The 22,576-nt window shown below is 50.8% G+C and overlaps 2 protein-coding genes across 2 annotated transcripts in view; both read left to right on the top strand.

Annotated features, from left to right (window-relative positions):
* The first annotated feature begins 230 nt into the window (after positions 1-230).
* On the top strand, positions 231-5,984 carry LOC129688422 (uncharacterized). The gene is made up of 5 exons (XM_055623244.1): positions 231-236; positions 4,008-4,209; positions 4,415-4,662; positions 5,556-5,744; positions 5,928-5,984. The coding sequence occupies exons 1-5, from the start codon at positions 231-233 to the stop codon at positions 5,982-5,984; spliced, it is 702 nt and encodes a 233-aa protein (XP_055479219.1).
* Ap3b2 (adaptor related protein complex 3 subunit beta 2) overlaps positions 5,789-22,576 on the top strand; it is a 30,209-nt gene continuing 13,421 nt past the window's right edge. The window contains exons 1-10 of the mRNA XM_055623461.1: positions 5,789-6,220; positions 13,982-14,057; positions 14,188-14,262; positions 14,574-14,669; positions 20,336-20,496; positions 20,797-20,863; positions 20,971-21,153; positions 21,246-21,529; positions 21,680-21,734; positions 22,031-22,102. Of these exons, the coding sequence (XP_055479436.1) occupies positions 6,108-6,220; positions 13,982-14,057; positions 14,188-14,262; positions 14,574-14,669; positions 20,336-20,496; positions 20,797-20,863; positions 20,971-21,153; positions 21,246-21,529; positions 21,680-21,734; positions 22,031-22,102 (1,182 nt within the window). The 5' untranslated portion in view covers positions 5,789-6,107. The remainder of the gene's footprint in view (positions 6,221-13,981; positions 14,058-14,187; positions 14,263-14,573; positions 14,670-20,335; positions 20,497-20,796; positions 20,864-20,970; positions 21,154-21,245; positions 21,530-21,679; positions 21,735-22,030; positions 22,103-22,576) is intronic.

Raw genomic sequence — 22,576 nt, 5'->3', positions numbered from 1 at the left:
ATCAAACCTAAAGGGTTCACATCAGTGGGCTGCTCCACAAGAAATACCAAAGACATTTCATCTGTCTAAGGGGAAGCGGTATCAGAGAAACACTTAAACCTTCAAGCATGTGACTATAAAGGACATCTTTCTTATCTCTTAAAATACACAGAGGCTTAAAGTGAAATGTATAAGCTTGCTCTGTGGGGTGGATAGTGTAATGACAGCTATTACATGGAAAGCGGGCAGGAATGGCGGTACCAGACACAGCAATGATGGCTTCTACACTGGGTGTGCAGCTACAAGCTCTAGAATTAAATGGCTTGTGTAAAATGATTATTTTTAGCACCATGCTCTAACCAATTCCGCTAACTGGACAGCCTAAAAACGAGTTACATTATAATCTCTAAAGAGACTTATTAATATGTAAGACAAAGAACTGAAGCTAAATGCCAGCAGAGAATTAAAATGGGATGTGTCTGAGTCAGGGTCTCGCTATATAACCCTGGCTGGTCTGGAACTTACCATGTAGCCTAGGCTGATCTCAAACTTTCAGATCCTCCTACTTCAGCCTCCTGGGTGTTGGGATTACAGGTGTGTGTTACCATGCCCATCTTAAAATGAATTACCAAAAAATATTCAAGTACACCAAAAGGAGACAAGGAAGGTAGAACAAAAGAAAACACACACACACACACACACACACACACACACACACGCGGGGGGGGGGGCAAATAACTTGGTAGACCAAAGTCTAACAATATCAATTACTGCATTACTGCATTAAATAACTATAGAGTGAAAAGGAAGACCCAATTGTATTCTATTATGAACGCATTTTAAATACAATGACATAAAGATAGGCACACTGTGGTCTCGGATACTCAGGAGGCTCAGGCAAGAAGATTGCTTGAGCCCAGAGTTGAGAGCAGCCTGAGCAACAAGTGAAACCCCATCTCACAACCAAAAACAAATGTGAAGACACAAGCAGACTGCAAGTCAACAGGGAAAAGGAAAGTAAAGGAGTAGTTAAAAAAAAAAAAAGGCAGGTGCAATTGGCAAACATAACATTAGACAAAGTCTTCAACTCAACCATTAGCAGAGCTATCGGGGGACATTCGTAATGATAAATATCAATTCACCCAAAGATGTAACAATCATAAGATTTTCTACATGCAGTAAGAGTCTCAAACTTCACAGAACAAAATCTAACGAAATGAAAGGGAGACCATTCTGCAGCTCTACATAGCAGGAAGCCTTGCCATCCCTCTTAGCTGACAGAAAACTGTAGAAAAAAAAAAAAGAATAAAGTATAGTCCGAGGTGATGTGGCCAATATTGCCAGCTGCCTTGACCTTATGCTTACGGAACACTACACTCAAACCTGCAAAAAATCCGACTGCAAAGGAGCCAAAGCATGTTCACTAGAGCAGACCATAAGGCAAACCTCGATAAAGTCATAGGGATTGAAAGCCAGCTCTTGTTCTCTGACCAAGGGAAGGTGGAGATAAAGCACTGAGTGCCCCATTGAAGAGTTAGGAAATGCTGTTGAGAGAAGCAGGCAAGTGACCGCCATCAGATATCCGATCTTGCAAGATGGGAGGAGGGGAAGGAGGCACCATTTACCTACCTACCTGGGGCCCAGCCCTCAGGCTCTGGCTTCTTGCCTGTCCCTAGGGTCATAGCTGAAATACTGCTGCCTCAGTCAGATTGGCTCTGGCACTGATGCTCCGAAGCTGGCCCCAGGACTTCCTGGTTAGTCCCTTTATCTGCCAGATCCATGGTCAACTTGTCCTCTTTTCCTCAGAAGGGGAACGTCTCACAAGGAGTGAAGTGGTCACTGCAAGGTAAGCTTCTTGCTCTGTGGATTCAGATTAGGGTGGGATCGCCATGACTAAAACCTCTGGAAGGGGAAGGACTGTCAGAAAAGTTGGGCCTCCACTCTGACCTTGTTTTAGGTGTAGGTGCCTGGCTGGGAGCAGTGACACCAAAGCCAGTCACAGGAACACTCCTGCCACTGCTGTATTTCTGACAGCTAGGGCAGAAGGAAGGACTCAGGCCTCCACGCCTGAATCCCCAACAGGGTGGGCAGTGCTGTCAGGCCTGAGTGTGGAAATGGGATACTTATCTCTCAGGCTCTGATGGTTCCAGGCTGTTGCTCTTTCCCCTTTTACTACATGAATGCTAAATAGGAGGGCAGCTGCTTCTCTCACCAGAAGAAAGCAGGGGTCAATACTTCCTGGTGGGGGGCCTGAAGGCGGGGGTTCCACATGCCATGCGAAAGGTTCTAGCAATCAGAGATTTGAATACTGGTCTACAGTATTTTATATGTAACCTTAACAACCTCCCCAAGCACCATTTTCCTCTTCTTCCAAATGAGAATTACAGTAGAACCTCCGTGACATTGTTAGGGCTAACTGGGGTCTTCACACAGCCTTTGGCAGTGAGTGTTGTTATCATTATGGGTGGAACACCAGCAATGGACCTGGATTCCTGTTTGAAGGGGCAAGGACCCAGCTGACAGCAGCCAGAGTGCTTCCCGGCCCACGCCCCACCCCCAGTGGGAAATTTGAGGGAGTGTCTGGCCTTTCCAGTTGGGTGATTCCTTTTGCTCTGTGAGGCAGGGGTCACAGGGAGGGCATCAGCCTTTGGGACCCATTGTTCTTCTCCTCTGAGCTGAGAAAGATGTATTCTCCCCTTGGTGCCCAAATGTGCATGCTCAGGCAAACGTGCAAGTTCAGGAGCCAACCAGACCTTAGCTAAACAGAACCCTGCCCTCTGGCCTTATACTGATCACAAAGAGCTCTCAGAGCTTCCCAACAGTCAGGTGATGCCCAGCCCTCCAGCCTTGGGGTTCCCAGTTCACAGATGAGGAAGTTGGAGGGCAGAGAGAGAGAGACTGACTCAACCTGTGATCAGCCAGCGAGGGCAGACTTATATACAGCACACAGATACTGAGCAGCCAGAGCAGGAGGACACAAGTGAAGTGGCAGATAGTAATGGTTGCTTTTTCTCTCCCTAGATGAGTTTCACATCTCAGGTAAATGGAGCAGAAGTCCTCGACTCTTCTTGGCTCTTCTTCAGGCGGTGGCAGTTGTCTCCACAGGGGCTAAGACAGTCCACCCTCTTCCATAGCTGTGACTTCTGTGTGACCCAGTGGGTTATGGGATGAGAGGGAAGCTGGAAGTAAGGTACTCCCTGCCTTTTTGGTGGGTGTTAGGGGGCTGACCCCCTGACCAAAGGACACCAAAGCTACCCAGAGCCCTGGGGTGGTGCTCACTTGGTGCTCTCATGTCCTCCGGCAGTGCCTCACTGGGTCCTACCTTCCCCTTCCTCTCCTTCTCTCTCTCCCAAAACCTAAGCTTAGATATAACCCAGGCACTGAAGTCATCCTTTGTTCCCAGTAAGGACAAGAAAATAAACTGGATTTCTCAGTTCCTTATAGAAAAAAAAATGCAGCGGTATTTAGCACATGGAACACAGGAGGGTCATGTGGTCGTAGATTATCGAGATTTGATGTACCTCAATCTCCTCCTGAAAATAAGGATACTCTACTGATCTTGAGGACTGTAGCAAGGAGCGAAAGATGCGCTTTTGCTGCTGAGGTTCTTGGCCTTGGGAGAGATCCTCCCTGGCCCAGATCTCACTGCAGTTTTTCTGTTTCTTCAGGTCCACTTCTCAACCCAGGTACACCCAGAGCCCAGGGTTGCTTGTAGGAATGGCAACATGGAAGACTGACGAGGAAGGAGATCCGGAACAGGGGGAGAGGGGGTGAAAGGAGTGGCAGGATTTGGGGATAAGTGGATACTGTGGGTGGAGAGGAAGTCCAATTGCTGGACATTTACGGAGTCTTTAGTGGCTCAGGGCAGTGTACGCCCGGGATTTCCAGGCCTCTGGAGTCCCTTAAGGACAGGGAGGAAAGCAGTGAAGAACTTCTGCCTAGGGCCGAACTCAAAGCAGGGTCTACCATTTGTGATGAGCGGAATGACCCAGCTATGCCTGTGCAGTTGCCAACGTTTCTTCTCTTAGAACCTGTTAGGGGCGTCCAGAACCCTTAAGTTCTTCTTCTCTGAGGCGGTCATGGGTCAGCACTTCCAGGAGGTGGAGTTAGAAAAAGGGGAGCCTCAGCCTGGGGACCTGTTCCTGTTCAAGTTGCAGTCCCCTAGGGCACAGTGGTGTGGGGCCCACGTGGGTGTTTACTGCGGCCATGGAGAGATCATTCACTTCGAGGGTGAGTAAACAGAGATGTGGCCGCCTACCACCTGACTGTGCTGGGGTGAAACCCGGGATGAAGGTGCAGGCCTCTGAAGACTGAGAAGAGAGGCCTGGCAGCCAGGCGCTGGGGCCTCAGTTTGAGGCAAAGCTGAGGTGGACTAGGGAGTAGCACCTGAGCTAGCTCTGATTGCACCCGGCCTGCGGGCCTGCCATCCCCACAGGCAGGACCTCTGGAGACCAAGGACTACAAACGCTTCTGGGTTTCTGCGAAGGTGTGGTGTGCAAACAGGGGCACCGCGCTCTGCAGCGCTCCCGGAGGCTCTGGCGTGTGCTGCGCAGACGCGGTGGCGTCGACCTTCGAGTGCTGGAGCACCGCGTGCAGGAAGCTATGAATGGTGATCCTCCTCCCTACCACCCTACGAGCAGCAACTGCGTGCACTTTGCACTGAACCTGCTGGGCATGGACACAGTAAGCACCCCTCTTTTACCAACACGTATCCCATCACGGCCCCTGAGTCTGCTAACAAAGGCACCTAACCAGCCTGCTCCAGAAAAATTCAGATGTTCCCCTGCCCACTGCACCCAGACCAGGTTCCTCTAAACTTAAGGTCTCTCCTCTGGCAGTCCAAAACTCCCCAGAAATAGATAGGCATGCCTGTTTGTTGAAGTTACACACCCTGAAAACCCTTTGAGCCCTCAGGAGGTAGGCCTCAGGCCCCAGTTCTTAGATCCTGGCCAGACATATTTACTGAACACAGCCAATCTCCAACCCAGGTGCTGGTCCAACTCCATCATTCTTCTTGCAGTAGAACTTTCTACTGACCCAGAGTCCACCTTTCTCAAACAGCCCACCAATTCTGATCTTGGAGACTTGGGGAATCCTGGTCAACAAATCAAGACTCAGCCCTTGGGGACTCTTCCATTCTCCAAGCCACTCAATTTCATGTCCCAAACTCTAGCCCGAGGTCTACAACTCACACATCAGCCTAGTTCAGGGCTCTTTCTTTAATCCAGACCTACGACCTCCCTCCCTTCCTTCTCTCCGACTGTGTTTCCCTCCTTTGGGTCTTGAGGAGCCACAGAGTCCTGGAGGCCTGGAGATTTCATGAGACCCTAACTCACCCTGCTCCTTCTCCCTTCCGTCCTAGATGCCAATGGACATCAACCTAACTGAGGATTAAGGTGACCTTGGGCCCTCCCGAGTGGGCCAGAAGAGGCTTCAGAAAGGCTCATTAAAGTATTTTCCCAAATGAAATTATGATGTCAGAGGTTGTCTCTGCTCCACCTAGAGCTGCTCTGCTCCCAGAATGCCCTTAGTACTTGCTTCTTGGGTCAGTCTGCCCTTAAATTCCACTTCTTCAGGAAGCTGATAATGCTTCCCTTCTAGAAGGATGGCTGCCCTCAGAGGGATTTAGACTGTGTGAAAAAGGAGGCCTGAAAGGCACTATCCCTAAATCTCTAAGGCCGGTGGTCCAACCCACGCCTGCGAGCATGGCCTTCTTTCCGCGTCCCACCCTTTTCCCTCGCTGCCGGGTGGGCGGGCCCCTGAAGGTCAGGTGATGGAGGAAGGGAGTGGCTGGAGGTCCGCACCCCTCCAGAGGCTCAGCGGCTCGTTCACTGTCGGACCCCTAGATGCTTGCAGTTGCTTTAAGTGTGGAGGCATGGGTCCCAGGAGTTCTGAATGATTTGGGCGGGGCAGGCGCTCCCTCTCCTTCCCCTGTCCGCTTACCCCAGTCCCTGCACTCCGCGGGCGGTGCCGGTGCCTTTAAGAACCTCAGCGCGGGGCCCTGATTGCTGAATCCGCGCAGCCTCCGCCGCGCAGATTGCAGCTCTGCAGAGCCGGCGAGCCGGCGTGCGCCCCCTTCCTCGGCCCCAGCCCAGCCCGGCCGCAAAGCCACCCCGCAGCGCGCACCTATGTCGGCCGCTCCCGCCTACAGCGAAGACAAGGGCGGCTCGGCCGGCCCCGGCGAGCCCGAATATGGCCACGATCCGGCGAGCGGCGGTATCTTCTCCTCCGACTACAAGCGGTGAGCTAGCGTAGCGGCGGCCGCGTTGCGCCTGACGCCCAGGCACCATGGACAGCGCTCGGGAGGCTGCGGACCCGCCCTGCGCGCTCCTCTGGGTTCCCGAAGCCAAGCCACTTGGCCTTGGGCAGCGGAGGGGGACCCGAGGCTGGTGGGGGAGGGGCCATCCAGGAAGGTGGGGTTCTCAAGGAACAGCGGCGGGGTCTTTCCTCTTTTTCAGCCTTTTATTTGGGGGAAAAGGGTAGGCTCAAGGAGAAACCAAAACAAAACCCCCAAACCCAACACTGTGGGGGAGGGGTCTGAATTGGTGAACTGTAGTTTGAGTTTGGTCCACTCTAGGAAACAGGCCCTGGGTGTAGACTGAGAAACTGGCTCCTCCTATAAATTCATTTCTCCATCTCCCACCTCCTTCTCACTCCTGCCCCCCCAACTCCCCCCAAGGCCCCACATTGCCTATGATTCAGCTCCACCTGATTTGGTTATGGTTCAGACCCTTACCTTTGACTCATTCATTTATTTGTTCATAGATTCAGCAGCACAAACATTTATTAAAGGCCTACCGTGTAACACAGCTGTGAACAGGAGCCGACAGGTCTCGAGAATGAAACGGTGACAATTCAAGGGTCAGGAGGAGAGTGTGAGGCCATGTTCCGTTTTCTCACGTTAGGAATGGGTCTGGGGTTTCGGGGAAATGAGCACACAATCCAAAACACGAGGGATAAGCAAATTCCTAGTGGGAGCCCCACCGGATCTTTATTACTAACGACAGGGTGGTCCTGTTCCTCACTCTGTATGGTCTTGCCATGCCCCCCCAGTGCCGGGGTTATAGGTGTGGACAGGACCATTGGCTGCCTTTTACATGGGTGCTGGGATCTGAACTCCTGTCTCTTATGTGAACAGCAGGAAGCCCTTAAAAGCAGGGCAACGATAAGCAAAGCATAACTTTTGGGGACAGGACACCGCTGTGAGCACAGGCTTGGATCTTAATCTGTCCGGAATTCCCAGCTCCTAGGGCGGGCAGGCCTCTGCCGGGAGGAGTAACCCTGAGACAAGGGAGATGTGGACTGTGCTGACCCTGTGCGACATTTAGTAAAAACTCCCATTGGCAGACAAGATGGCGCTGCTGGGTGCAGTGGAGCGTACCTTTCATCTCAGTGCCCAGGAGGCAGAAGCAAGCAGACTTCTTTGAGTTCGGGACCAACCCGGTCTACATAGCAAGTGGCCACAAACAGACAAAAGTATATTTCATTTACAAGCCAGGGCTACAAATAAATAAGCAAAACAAGCATACTTCACTTACATTCCCTACATTCCAGAGCACTAAGGAGAGCAAGAGTTGTACGTGAGAGGAGTCTCAGGCTGTACCGTGAAGCTTGACAGTGACCTGGGTTGAGCAAGAGGCAAGGGAAGGAGGCGTTAGAGTTGACTGGCAGGGCGTGGGGAATGGTCTATGCCAAAGTTGCTTAAAACTGTGGGTCCCATCTGGGTCTGCTGCTAACTGAACGTACCGTTCGCAAAAAGTTTGGTAACAGGAAAGGACTCCTGGACACACAAGAAAACTGAGAATTAATTCAAAATCAAACACGTACTAGAATTCGGGTGTTTCTGACCCACGCTGCATAGTTGTGATGCTGAACATATCACAGCAAACACCGACACTGCCTGGCACACCTTGATGCGCATGGGAAACCAGTCCTGGAGACTGGCATGCCATGAACTGCAGCGCTCTCAACTGTGCCCGCAGAAGCGTCTGCTCCAGCGGAAACATAATGGTTTCATTACAGAAACAGAGACTTTGAGTGCTGCCCTACCATCATTCCTCTGCATGCATCAGATTAGTATATCTCTGGAACAAACCCAATCTTTCGCATTTCTATGCAAATTTGCTTTGGTCCTGAATGGTAAAATTGTATGTGTACTAAGTAACTGCTCTGCAGTGTTTTAATTATTTCTAGGTGCATGTGTGAGTGTGGGAATGTGTGTAAAGTGTGTGTGTGTGTGTGTGTGTGTGTGTGTGTGTGATATATGTTCGCGTGTGTGAGAGGGCCAGCATGCCACAGGCTACAGGAGGATATCCCCCGCTGTCACCCTGCCTTGTTCCTTTGATGCAGGAACTCCCGCTGAACCTGGTGCTCGCCACGCTCTTCTAGGCTGGCAGCCAGCCACACCCCAGAGATTCTGCTCCCTCCGTGCCCCTCAGTGCTGGGTTCTATGTGTGCCCAGGGCCATGGGCTGCCCTTTCCTTTGGTGCTGGAATATGAACTTGTCTTTTACGTAGACACTCCTAATCGCTGAGTCATCTCTTCAGCCCCAAAGAATTGTTTTAAAATAAATTTTTTAATTTATTTCCTGTAAATGCTTGATACGTATTCTCTTTTATAAACCTGCACACACGAGATCATGTTAAAAAAAAATCCTCAGGTGCAGAGCGGTGCTAAGTGGAAAATGTTTAATATGTCCCAACCTAGACCAGGGGAGGCAAAGTGGACTGAAGGGCTTCCTTTTCTATTGTTTGATGAACTATCTGACAAAAGCAATCTTAGGGGAGAGTTTATTGTGAGGATATCCATCATGGTGGAGAAAGGTGATAGCAAAAGTTTGAGGCAGCTGTGCACAGGGCATCCTCAGTTATGAAGCCAAGAGGATGAGGCTTCATGTTCTCTTGTCTTTGCTTTATGTGATTGGGTGTTTTGCTCACACGCTGTCTGTGCACCCTGTTGTACCTGTGCCTGTGCAGGCCAGAAGAGCTTGTCTGATCCCCTGGAACTAGTTATGGATAACTGTGAGCAGCCATGTGGGTCCTCTGGAAGAACAGCCAGCACTCCTAACGGCTAAGCCGTTTCCACAGGCCCCCGCCTTTCCTTTTTATTTAGTCAGGGCACCCAGGTCATGGGATGCTGGCACCCACCCCTAGGGTGGGTCTTCCCAACTTTATTAGACCAACATAAATATCTCTCACAACAAGCCTGCAGGTTTGTTTTTGTTTGTAATTCCGTACCCTGCAAACTGACAGTCAAGACTAACTACACAAACTGGCTGTGGAAGGACTGATCAAGAAGCCAGGCCGGAGTGAGCGGGGATGTGTGAGATTTCTAGGGAGGAGGGAGACACAGTTCTGAGAAAAGTTAGGGTTCAATTGTGCCTATGAGATTTGGAGTGGGAAAAAATTTTTTTTTTCCCAGACCCTCTCACCTGCCCGGAGACCGGGGTGAGCTCAGTTCCTGTCCCCAGCCATCTGTAACTCTTGAGCCTTTAGTTCTGAGAGTTGAGAAGGAAAGCGGAGCCTCCCAGCTGGCCAGTGTCTAGTTACCCAGTTGGGGCGGGCCTTCTGGTGGCGGTGGGCAGTGACAAGCAGCCCCGCTGCTGGCTGGCTCAGTGCTCTCCTGGAGCTGGACCTGATGCCAGATGCAGCGATTCCTGCAGCTCCCAGGGACTGTGGTGAGGCCAGGGGCCAAAGGGGCTGATCCAGAGGAGGCTTCCAGTCCTGTGCTAGGCCCTGAAGGTGGGCCTCCACCTTGGTACCAGGCCCTGAAGCCTGAGGAGCTTCGATGGCTGCAGGCCCCCGAGGAAGACACAACCCCAGAAACTTCAGTAGAAGGAGGACCTTGCCCTGAGGTTGGCCAAGGCCAGACCCAGAGCCAGCCACTAAGGTACAGAGGGAACATCCCATTTCTACCCCAAGAAAGACAAGAAGGTCAGCGGATGGGTGGTTGCTGCTTTTAGCTCGGCTCTTTCATGTTTCAGCTCAGGTAGGGAGCATTAGGTGCTTCTGGGTCCAGGCTTGAGGGGCTACAGGTAGAGGTCACAGGACACCTGAGGGCTAAGAGCATAGCCAAGGGATATAAGCTTAACTCCCTGTAAACTGAGGGAAGGGAGATGGTGAAATATTCAGGGCTTGAGGTCCCACCTTGACTCCAAGCCCTTTCTGGAGTGGGTCAGGATAAAATGTGGGGACAAAAACAAGCCAAACCAACCAAAACCCACAGTCCTGGGTCTGCCAGTCTCTCTGGGTTGCAGACTGCAGCGTGGGGAGGGAGCCCAGTGGCCACTGTGTAGGAGAGATGTGTCTGATCCCACAGTCATTTTTGACACACCTTGGGGGCTCTAGGACCCATCTGGGAGAGTCTGCTAATCCAGAGCAGGTCAAGGGTCAGGTCAGAATGAGTACAAGGTAAAGGGATCTGACTAGGAGATGAATATTTCATGATCTCAGAGCATTGTTTTATACCTCTCTCTTCCTCTGCCTCCTGGGAGCTTGAAGCCAGTGGGAATAGTGGAACAAAAGAGGGATGAGGCCCTCAGGAGGGAAAGGGGACAAGGCCATCTCACCCCAAGAGGTCTGGTCTGGTTTATGGGCATTTGAAGATCAATTTTACCTGCTCTGTTTCAAACCCAGTGTCCCTCCTTTCCATCCAGAGCCTGAAAAGCATTTTGTGGGTGGGGTGCCCGGGTGTGTGCATTTGACAGGGGCCCGAGACATTTTAGGTGTGGCAAGGACACCCAGGTGTGAAGCAGCTTCTGAGAAACACCCAGAGGCTGCTATGTCCTCTGCAGGCCATTGCCTTACCCTACCACCCACCAAGTTGGGCTCTCAGGCAGTCAGAGGTCATCTGTCTTGAAGTCCCCTGGCCATCTTGGTGAATGAGCCTGAAAGAGCACCAACTTTGTTAAGGTTGTGTGTGTAAGAGGTATGGACCTGAGTGGGGTGTGTATGGACAGTCTGTGGACGGTGTTGGGGAGTGTGTGGAGAGGTGTCTGGCATATATTTAGGTGTGGCGTGTCTGGGGTTTTATGCATTGAGAGTGCTTCTGTGGACATATGCTGTATTGTTTGTATGTGGTTCTGTGAGTCTGTGTTTCTCTGGGGCTTGTGGGTAGGTGTCTGCAGTTTCATGCATGTGATTATCTGTGTCTATGATGGATGCATGTGGGATATGATTCCATCTCTGTGGTATATAGGTGGAAGCGTGTATGGTACATGTGAGAGGTACTTGTATGTGAAGTTAATCATGGAGTGTATTATGGGGGGTTGATTACAGAAGCTCACACTTAACGTTGGGAAAGCTGGGGCCCATCTCTGTCAGCTTCCAAGACTCTGGGTGTAATGTTATTAAAAAAGCACCAATGTAATGTTATTAAAAAAAGCATGAGGCTGGTCAACCGATATTCTCTGCAAGAGGTTTATTAGGAGGGTATGGAGGAAGGGGGAGCAGGACATGGTGGGGAGAGAGAAAGGGAAAGGGGGGTGCCGAGAGAGAGAGAGAGAGAGAGAGAGAGAGAGAGAGGGGGGGGGGGAGAAAGAGAGTGTAAAAGTGTAAGAGAGAAAGCAAGAGAGAGTAAGAGAGAGAGACCACATGTCGGGGTTGGCCCTTTAAGGGGCAAGGTAACCACCCCTTTCAGGTGTGGCCACCTGGCGGGTGACACATGATGACATCATAAGTTTCTGGGTAACCCAGGAGCAGGTTGTGTTTCAAAATATGAACACTGGGTACTGCCAAAGCCCAGCCAAATAGTCTGTGCTCTGCCCACACCTCAGCTCGGTACCCCCAAGTAACTGATAACTGGGGCTGCATTTGGGAGCACTGGACCTAGATTCACCCCAGATGTGGCAGGAGTTACAGACCAAAGAAACAGTTCTACCTAAGTTCAGCCCAGCGAACCAGGGAATTCCAGGAGCATGGGCGACTCAGAGGCAGCTGGCTGCATCACGGAAAAGCCCACCCCCGTGTGGGTGACAGCTCACAAAAGCGGCATGGCTGGAGCTCCCTGCATGCTTTGGTTAGGCCTGTGGAAGCTGCTCCTCTCTCCAAGGTGGTTACCACTGTGTATTTTGGGGGAGGGACCTGCGTACTTTGGGGAGTCTTGCTTTATTTCCTGATCTTGAAAGTTTCATTTACTTCCTCAATTTTTTTTTCTCCCCATACAGGGTTTCTCTGTGTGGCCTTGGCTCTCCTGGACTCTCTTTGTAGACCAGGCTGGCCTTGAACTCACGGAGGTCTTCCCGCCTCTGCCTCTCCCTCTGCTGGGATTACAGGTGTGAGTCACCTTGCAGGGTTTACTTCCCGAGTTTTAAGGAGCTTACCTTCAGGAAGGAGCATTTCTTAAGAAATAGCCACTACAGTCTGGGCTCTCTGAGTTTTTTGTGGTTTGGTTTGGTTTGGTTTTTGAGACAGGGGTCTCACTTTGTAGCTGTGGCTGGCCTGAAACTCATAGAGATCCACTTGCCTCTGCCTCCTGAGTGAGAATTCAAGGTGTGCACCAGCATGCCGGCTGTCTTAGTTTTCTATGGTTGGTGTAACAAAGAACCACAAGCAGGGTTACTTTTTTGGAAAGGTCTCCTGACCCTCCTATCCCCCACTTCTGGGCCCTGGGGTATGCCAGCATCCCTGACTAATGTGGGGATCAAACCCAAGGGCCTTGAGCAGCTAAGCAAGCACGCTGACAGCCAAGCCTCATCTTCAGACCCCAGAATAGAAACTTCCTGTCTCATGGCTCAGAAGACCAAAAGTTAGAAATCAAGGTGTTACCAAGGTCGAGTGCCCTGAGAAACCCAGAGGGGAACCCTTCCTAAATCCCGGAGGCTTGCTGGCAGTCATTGAGTCATTGATGGTTCTCGGCTTGCAGATGAAAATCTTCAGTCCTGTGTCTTTTCAGTGCTCTCTTTGTGACTCTCTGTCTCTTTGAAGATCTGGGTGGTATGGCACATGCTAGTGATCTTAGCACTCCAGCAGCTGAGACAGGAGAATCATCAAGCTGAGGGAAAAGTCCATCTTGGGCTATATGGCAAGATCTGTCTTAGGTTGATCTAGCAAACAAACAAAGAGACATATTGGGTTAGGAATCACCCAACTATGGTACGGCTTCATTCTGCTAACTTAATGATGGTTCGACCTGTGAGTCTTGACTTTATGGTGCTCTGAAAGTGGTGTGCATTCCATGGAAAGTACTTTGAGTGTTGTCCTTTCCCAGGCTAGCAATGCACAGTGTGATAGCGTGAGACTGTGACCATCTATCAGTTAATACAAGGCTCCTGGGCACACTGAAGCTGGGCCAGGCCACCCTGTGATATTTGGTAGTTGAAGTGTAGTAAATGTATTTTCATCTTGATATGTTCATTTTATACTGTGTTTATGGAGATGTAATGTCATTATATCAAGAAACATCTGCAATTCCATCTTTATATGTGTATGGGATACAGATGTGTGTGTGTGTGTGTGTCTGTGTGTGTGTGTGTCTGTGTGTGTGTGTCTGTGTGAGAGAGAGAGAGAGAGTGAGAGAGTCTCTCACTGGGACCTGGAGCTCACACATCAGCCTAGGCTGACTGGTCAGTGAGCCCCAGGGATCTTCCTGTCTTCATCTCGCCCATGCTGGGATTACAAGCACTTTCCACTTCGCTGAGCTTTGTGTAGGTGCTGGAGCTTGAACTCAGGCACCTATGCTTCTGGGGTACACACTTTGCCAACTGTGCCATCTCTTTAAGCTCACATCCTTGACAAATATATTTCATAAACTTCTGAGGCACCAGAGGGCGAGGACTTCAACATCCTTTCTTTTGGCTGGGTACACAATCCAGCCCATAATAGTGGCTGGCCCACATGTTTCTCCTGAAACCCTAATCTGTACCTTACCCATTTCCACTCCCTCCCCCCACAGCCCTCTGGCTCTGGCTTCCTCTCTAGACCACACTTGGCCTGAGTCCCGCCTGGACCTGGGTGATCCACGCCCCTCCCCCATTCCTCATCTGACCTTCTGTACCTCCCACCAGGCATGATGACCTGAAAGAGATGCTGGACACCAACAAGGATTCCCTCAAGCTGGAGGCCATGAAGAGGATTGTGGCGGTAAGAGGGGCTTCCCATGCGTGACAGGCCTGAGTGTCCACAAACAGTGACCCTGGGTATGGGCCCGGCTTTGCCTTAATCAGTGCTCTTCCTCCTCCCACTTCTTTCCCTATTTGACCCCAATACCCAGATGATCGCCCGAGGGAAGAACGCCTCTGACCTGTTCCCTGCCGTGGTGAAGAATGTGGCCTGTAAGAACATAGAGGTGGGCATTGCTTGGTAACAATCTCCAACCCCAGCCCGGGACTGAACTCAAGCTGGTCTGAGCGCAAGGAAGGACACCGTTCTACCCTTGGGGACTTGCCCTGTGCAAACTGTCCCTGATCCAGAAGACACTGTCCTTATGTCCCTGAACTGGACAGAGTCAGGGCAGAGGACTGGGAACACACTCAAGGCTCCTGTCCCCTACGGGAAGAACTTGACCCCATAAACCACAGCTGCTTGGGGGGGTGGTGATGGCATCCCAGGATGCCTCTCCCTGCTAGGGAACCTTCCAAGACCCCTGCTCTCCCCTAGGTGAAGAAGCTCGTCTATGTGTACCTGGTCCGATATGCCGAGGAGCAGCAAGACCTAGCCCTGCTGTCCATCTCTACCTTCCAACGCGGCCTAAAGGTCAGAGGTCTGCATGGGCCCTGGGCCTCACAGGAACTGTGTAGGGAAGGGGAAGTGGGTCCAGGCAGAAGCCATGAATATTGCAGGCTCTGGAGACCTCTTCCTACCTGCAGAAGTTGGGAAGGTCAGGTTCAGAGGAGAGTAGAGGACCAGTGAGGCCTCAGCAGGTAGAACCCAGGCTCAGGAAAAACTTGAGAGGCAGGGGAGTGGAGGCGCACGCCTTTACTCCCAGCACTCAGAGAGCAGAATCGCTTTGAGTTTGAGGCCAGCCTGGTCTACAAAGTATGTTCCAGGACTACACAGAGCAACCCTGTCTGGAAAGAAAGAAAGAAGGAAGGGAGGGGAGGAGGGAGGGAGGGAGGAAGGAAGGAAGGAAGGAAGGAAGGAGAGAGAAGAGCGAGAGAAAGAGAAAAAGGAACGAAAGAAAGAGAGAGAGAGAATGAAAGAAAAGAAATTGAGAAAGTGGGTGTCCAGAGCCCAAATCATTCCACCTGAGATACCTGTAGTAAAGCTCTGTCTTGTTCCAGTTTCTCTGGCTACAGTTGGGTAATAGACTGGATAATTTGTAAAGATTAAGTTTATTCTTCTCACAGTCCTGGAAGCTGGATGGTCCAAGGCCAGGAGGAGGCCACATCTGGTGAGGGCTTTTTTGTTCTCCAGAGTCCCAAGGTGGCACATGGTATCCCATGGTGAGAGGGACACATACAAGAGGCAGAGCCACTCTCCAGCCATTAATCCATCCATCCAGAGCCCTCCTGACTCAGTCACTTCTTAAAGGCCCCACATAGTCAAAGCTGGTCGTAATATCTCAGGGTAGGGATTACATCTCAAGTTAGGTTCTAGGGAAGCCTTTTTTTTTTTTTTTTCTTTTGTAACAGCAGGCTGCCTGCAGTACCAATCATTTGAGACCCACAGAGTGGAGACTCTCAGTCCTCACATCTACTGATAAAAAGATATGACCTGTGACCCATTGCAGGCACATGTCAGTCCCTTGGGAAGAATTCTGATGATAGGCGGTCTTTCACCTTGGGCAGTAGAGCCTTGGCTGTCACAGACCCTCCTGGCCCTGGTACCTCTAGCCATCAGTGACTTGAAGAACTGTTTTGACACCTGCTAGGGAGGTTTTGCTGAGAACCAGTTTCTCATGCAGCAGTTTGTTCTCCCCTGGGAGGCTGGCTGCTAAGGTCACTGCAGAAGACAACACCTGTCACAACCGACTCTGGGAATTCCATTCTCTATACCTTCTGTATGGCTGGTGACTCCAGAATAGAAAAGAATTGGTCTTCCTTCTTTTTTAGCACAGGAGGTTACTGTCATGTCTTAGATGCAGAGTATTAAAAAAAACAAGCACCCTTTAAGTTCCCAGATCACATCTATTCCTGCAAAATGAAATCTGAGCCAGACAGACATTGAAATCACCTAAATGGAGGGACAGTGGGAAGATACACGTCCTTTAGAAGGCTGAAAGCCCCTCACTATTTAAGCTGTGACTATTTCCCCCTCTGTTTTGTTTTGTTCACTTCCTTCTGTATAGGGGCCTAGAGTTGCACTCATGCCCAAGTCTCCACTGGGTTCTGTGCCGGTTAGTGTCAGATTCTTCCAGGGAGTGTCCAAGCAGCCTCCTCTCTCCCTCCATTGCGCACTTTCTTTTTAAAGCTCCAACTGTGACTTCTAATGGCCTTTCTTCCTACAGTTCAGATTTCTCTCAGAGGGGCTCTAGGGGTACAATATATCCTTTCCTAGCCCCACAGTTCTGTCTGTAGGTTGCTGAGAACTGACTGCTGTTCTCCGGGTCTCAGCTCTGCTTTAATCCGCTGGCTGGTGGCAGGGCTGGGCGGTCCGTTCTCAGGCAAGGGTAGGAAGCATGGTTACTTTTCTATATATTAATTAGTAAATAGTGTGAGTCTTTATGTCATACAAACACTAGACTGGCCTTATGAATCAAACCCGTGGGCTCCATTTCAGATGGGTAGGCAGTCTTTTGTTGGGAATCAAGGTTAAATTATTTTATAAAGGCTACTCTGGAATTATAGTGCAGGTTTTGCATTTTCTTGTAGTTTCTACAATCTTCTCCTTCTCCCTGCCCTTGGGAAAAAAAAAAACCTGCAGCTCATCTGTACCCCCAAGAAAGAAAGAAAAAGAAAAACCCAAACAACTTCTAGAACAGTTGTCAGCAAACTGTAAAATGTTCAAATAGTAGTTAAAGAAATGGATATAGTTATATTCCAATAAATCATTATTCTAAAAACAAGAGGCAGCTAATAGATCTCTCCTAAGGTCAGTGGCCTAGAAGGCTTTGTTGTTCTTTGTTGTTGAGCATCTCTGACACATGTCCAGTGATAGGGACCACACTCCTTCCTAAAGCCAGAAGGCACACCCTTGCCCTATCTTAAGGCACGGAGCCCTCCTGTTTGCTTCTTAATCATTACATTATTTGAAACCTCTGTACTATAATTAAAAAAAAATTGTTTTATGTATAGGCAAGGCCCTGGGTTCAGTCACCAGAACCACAAATGAAGATTCCATGCCCATTGAAGGCCTAGTGAATGCCATGCTGTGCCCGGCACAAGCACCATTTAACACACAGCCCAAGTGTCCTGCTGTCTCCCCTACTTTTCATATGAGTATGTTTATCCTGTGTGAAAACTGCATTTCTTTATTTGCTTTTCGTGTGCGAGGCACATGTGGAGGTGAGGAGATCTCCTGCCACGTGGATCCCAGCGACCAAACCCAGGAGAATCAGGTCTGGTGGCGAGTGCTTTAACCCTCCGGCCATCTCACTGGCCCACGTGTTTTTTCTCTTGCTGATGGGTTGTGCATTCCTAAACTATGTAATAGTGTTTTGTAAATGGGAGTCTTCTTTTTTGATTACTGGTTTGGGGGCCTGCTTCGACTGTTGTGTATGCCCAGGTCCTCTTTTTATCGGCTCACCTACAGCCGTGTTTCTGTTTTTGTTTTTCTGCTTATGGCGCTTCTCTTTCAACCTGCAGTTGGCAAACAGATAACCTAGACTTCTTCCACCCTCCTGACTCTTCGTCTTCCCAGGTTATCAGTTTTGTTAATGATGATTTCCTGCGAAACACTATGGTTTTTTGTTGTTATTTTTTTTTGAGACAGGCTTTCTCTGTGTAGCCTTGGCTGTCCTGGACTCTTTGTAGACCAGGCTGGCCTTGAACTCAGAGATCTGCCTGCCTCTGCCTCCCCGAGTGCTGGGATTATAGGTGTGTGCTACTGTGTCCGGCTGAAACACTGTTTTATGTAATTAATTTCACAGCATCACTAATCCAGGATCCGCCACAGTACTGAAGATCAAACCCAGGCCCTCTAACTTGTTAAAGAAGCATATTGCTACTGTGCTTCATCCTCAGCCTCCCTCCCGCCCAATGCCCCCGCTCCACTTTTCTTTTGGTATTTTGAGACAGGACTGGCGTGGAACTTGCTATGTAGTACAGGCTAGCTTGTAACTCCTAGTTCTCCTTCAGTCTCTTGAGTCCTGAGGCTAAAGATGTACAGAATGCTGTCTAGCTCATCCTCAGTCCTTTTTACTTTTATTTGGGAACAGCGCTTTGCTAAGTTGTGGCTTCAAACGTTCAGTCCTGCCTCTGCTTCTGTGGTAATGGGACTGCATGTGTCCATGGCCACACCCAGTGCAAGGCTCCGGATATTAATTTTGTCCCTCAATTGGTATCTTCCTCTAAGGTACTGAAAGGTTATTTGGACCAGGGCACTGGCTTGGAGTGTGTGGCATATAGTTTTTCTAGGTTGTCAGTATTTTGTTAATAAATTACATTGTGGACCCACGGAACTGTATAGTCAAGCAGTATTTTTTTCTGTCTTGCTTAGACAGATCTTGCTTAGACGGTCTTGCAGGCTGCTACTCACTTGGAGTAAGACAGTTTAGGGATCTGACCCTAAAACCAAGGGGGAAAAATTTAACACCCTTCATGTGTAAAGAGCTGTGGTGATACAGCGATAAAATAGGCCCAAATTCTGCTCCTAAAATATTTACACAGTCTACATCAAGAGTGGCAATGCAGGAAGTGTTATGAAAGACTCCCAGGAGGCCTTGCTGAAATCGAGAGCCCAGTGCTAAGGTCTACCAGCCTAACTACCTCTCCCCAAAGGAAAACAGATGGGTGTGTTTTTTTGTCCCTATGATCGTTTCCAAAAGAAAAAGAAATGTTAAAATAAAGGAAGCCAGGTTTTAATGGTTGACATGATACAATTTGTCTAAAAAAATACAGGATCCTGCTTTTCAAATAAATGCTTTTAAACTACACCATTAAATATCAATTCCAGAAATTTGCCAGGGATTACCATCATTTTCACACCTGGTTTTGTGGAGCTCCTTTTCCACCTGAGAAATCAGGGTAACATTTGTCTTCCCATAGTGCTTTAGCAATCTGGTTGTCTACCATTCTACAGATGTTTGCAGCTGTTTGCGGCTGTTTGCAGCAGTGGTTCTCACGCTTCCTAATGCTGGGACCCTTTAATACAGTTCCTCACCTTGGGCTAACACCCCCCCAGCCATAAAACTATTTTCATGGCTACTTCATAACTGTAATTTTCTATTGTTATGCTTGTAATGTAAATATCTGATATGCAGGATATCGGATATATGACCCTTATGAAAGGGTCTTTGGACCCCAAAGGGGCTGTGACCCACATATTGAGAACTATTTGTTTGCAGCCACTGTGGGAAGCTGGTGCTAAGTTCTAAGATCATAGCAGGGATGTGCATGCGGTTATTAGACATGTGTGGGGTGCCATCTTAACAGAAGTGGGTTTTAAATACCAGGGAAGGGCTACTTTTGATAGGGTACTGGGGCAGAGGTTGGCAAGGTAAACTCTGGCAGGCACGGCAGGCCTAGAGAGACGCTGGCTCCTAAGAGAAGTCTTTGAGAGGCTTTGGAAGTTCTGAAGTTTTCCACCCTTTCGGAAACAAAGCTGCTTCTTGACACACTTGTTTGTATGTTGGGTTTGGGCGGTCCGAGTTCGTGGCCTCAACTGTGGTTTAATAAAACTTTCCCTGGTGGGACAGACACACACACCCACTCACTTCAGATAGGGAGCCCATGACGGACCAAAGCATGGACCCCACCCAAGTCCACCTTGGTGAACCAGTGAGTTTTGTTGGTGTTACAAGGAGCAGAAACGACTCAGAGATGCCTGCATTACCAAGGCCCACCCTAGCCAGCACCGGGAGCAGCTCACAAAAGCTGGGAACCTGGCACACTACCCAGCTTAGAGGCAGCCCAACAGGCTGCAGAGTGTCCTTAGACTCTGGTCTAACCTCCTTCCAGGCAGCTGACTGGCTGCTACCTCCCGCCCCCCTCCGCAGCCGGTCTGGTCTCAAAAGTCTTGGCAGCTCAGCCAAGTCTGAGAGGGACTTGTATTGTTTACTCTGGTAGGGAGGGGCCTAATGAATGCAGCCAGTTTCAGGGTCTCCTCGAAGCTCTGAGGCTTCCCTGCAGGATGGAATATTTCAGTCTCAGAGGGCACTGTTACAGAATACCAAGGTGCCAGACACAGGCTAAGCCCTGTCAGGAGGCAGGGAAGCAAGATCTGGTGGCAGGAGGCAGTGACAATGATTCCCAAAAGGGTGTGGTCTTCTCATTGGGGAATCTAACGCCCTCTCCGGTCTTTGTCTCCACTTCTGCCCGTAGGATCCCAACCAGCTGATCCGTGCCAGTGCTCTCCGAGTTCTCTCTAGTATCCGTGTGCCCATTATCGTGCCCATCATGATGCTAGCCATCAAGGAAGCTGCCTCGGACATGTCGCCCTATGTTCGGAAAACAGCTGCTCATGCCATCCCCAAACTCTACAGGTGTGCCCTAGCTTTGCCCTTTGTCTTCCAGGAGCCTGGTAGTTAAGCTCCAAGCCCACCCTTGACTTAACTAACCACGGTCTTGCAGGCTGCTACTCACCTGGAGTAAGACAGTTTAGGGATCTGACAAATACTGGCCCAAGGTGGAGGCTCCCATCTTTTGATGAGCGCGCGCGCGCGCGCGCGTGTGTGTGTGTGTGTGTGTGTGGCGCGCGCGCAGAGGAGGTGAGCCCGGCTAGGGCAGCTGCCCTGGAGCCTGGGGACAGAAAGAAACATTCCCAGCAATTGTTTCTCCCTCAGTTTGGACTCTGATCAGAAGGACCAGCTGATAGAAGTCATTGAGAAGCTTCTGGCAGACAAGACCACGGTGGGTGCATGGATGGGAAGACAGGACAAATGGTGGTGGGGAGGAAAGAGTCAGTCGCTGGTCCTCTCGGCCCTTCCCATCCACACCCTCTTGCCTTGCTCCACCAGCTGGTGGCGGGCAGCGTAGTGATGGCCTTTGAGGAGGTCTGTCCGGAGCGGATCGACTTGATTCACAAAAACTACCGGAAGCTCTGCAACCTGCTTATTGACGTGGAGGAGTGGGGCCAGGTGGTGATCATCAGCATGCTCACGCGCTATGCGCGCACACAGTTCCTGAGCCCTACACAGAACGTGAGAGCGAGGACCCAGTCAGGCGGAGGGGCGGGAGAAGGGAGGGGATCACCCAGGAAAAGCGCCCACAGACCCGGTCGTGTCTCTCCCAGGAGTCCTTGCTGGAGGAGAACCCCGAGAAGGCCTTCTACGGCTCGGAAGAAGACGAGGCCAAAGGCGCTGGATCGGAGGAGGCTGCCGCCGCGACGCTGCCTGCTCGGAAGCCCTATGTGATGGACCCGGATCACCGGCTGCTGCTGCGCAACACCAAGCCGCTGCTGCAGAGCCGCAGCGCCGCGGTGGTCATGGCGGTGGCGCAGCTTTACTTCCACCTGGCGCCCAAGGCGGAGGTGGGCGTCATCGCCAAGGCGCTCGTGCGCCTGCTGCGCAGCCACAGGTGCGGGAAGCCCCGCCCCCTCCGCCGCCCCATCCCACTCTCCTCCCACCGCTTCCTTCCTCCCAACGCTTTGGCCAACCTGTGTTCCCTGACCCACCGCCCCTGGCCCCAACCGAGGGGTTCCAAAACCTCTGACCATCCTCTCCACAGTGAGGTGCAGTACGTAGTGCTTCAGAACGTGGCCACCATGTCCATCAAGCGCCGGGTGAGTATGGGGTCAAGGCTTTCTCTGACTCCTGTGGGCTCTGCGGACAGAAACTGGGGGAGTGGGGGTGGGAAGAACAGGATCGGATTGCAGGGAAAGACCGGGAATTACCCTGTGTGCAAGACCCCAAATGCAAACCAGGAGTGGAGGGGGGATGCTTAATGAGAAAGGAGAAATTGGAGCTTAGGTGGGGAACTTGAGTGACAGTGGGGAGCCTGAAGGGTCTCGGTGCCTCCGCGGGGAGAGGCAGGTCTGGGGCTGTGGTGGTGACCCCTGGGAATGCTCTCTCTTGCCAGGGTATGTTTGAACCCTACCTGAAGAGCTTCTACATTAGGTCTACCGATCCCACCCAGATCAAAATCCTGAAGGTGAGTGCAGGACAGTGCGTGTGGCCGCTGACCCCCGAGCTCCGGGCTGGGTTGACCAATACGGGACACATGGGTCCCTGCCTCCTTCCGGAGCTGAGCACGTCTAAGCTGAAGGTGTTTGTCCAGGTGGAGGGGTGCTGCCTCTGACAAAAATGTTTCCTGGGGAGATGCAGCTCGTATTTACTAACCTCAGATAGGGAGCCCACAACAGGCCAAAGCCCTGCTTGGTGAGCCAGTGAGTTTTATTGGGGTTACTTACAGGAACAGAAGTGACTCAAAGACAGCTGCGTCACCAAGGGCCGCCCCAGCATGGGGAGCAGCTCACAAAAGCTGGGAACCGGGTGCACACCGCGCAGCCTGCACGCGGCTCAGCAGGTTGCAGAGTGTCCTTCCCAGGTCACTGGTCTTAAACCTCTTCTGGGCAGCTGGTCTGATCTGAGAGTCTCCGCAGCTCGCCTGGGAGTCCACTTTGCA

This window comes from Psammomys obesus, unplaced genomic scaffold, assembly GCF_907164565.1.
Source record: "Psammomys obesus unplaced genomic scaffold, mPsaObe1.curated_primary_1811, whole genome shotgun sequence".
NCBI lineage: Eukaryota > Metazoa > Chordata > Mammalia > Rodentia > Muridae > Psammomys > Psammomys obesus.
Note: the sequence above shows the minus strand (reverse complement) of the source record. Positions and strands in the feature narration are given on the sequence as shown.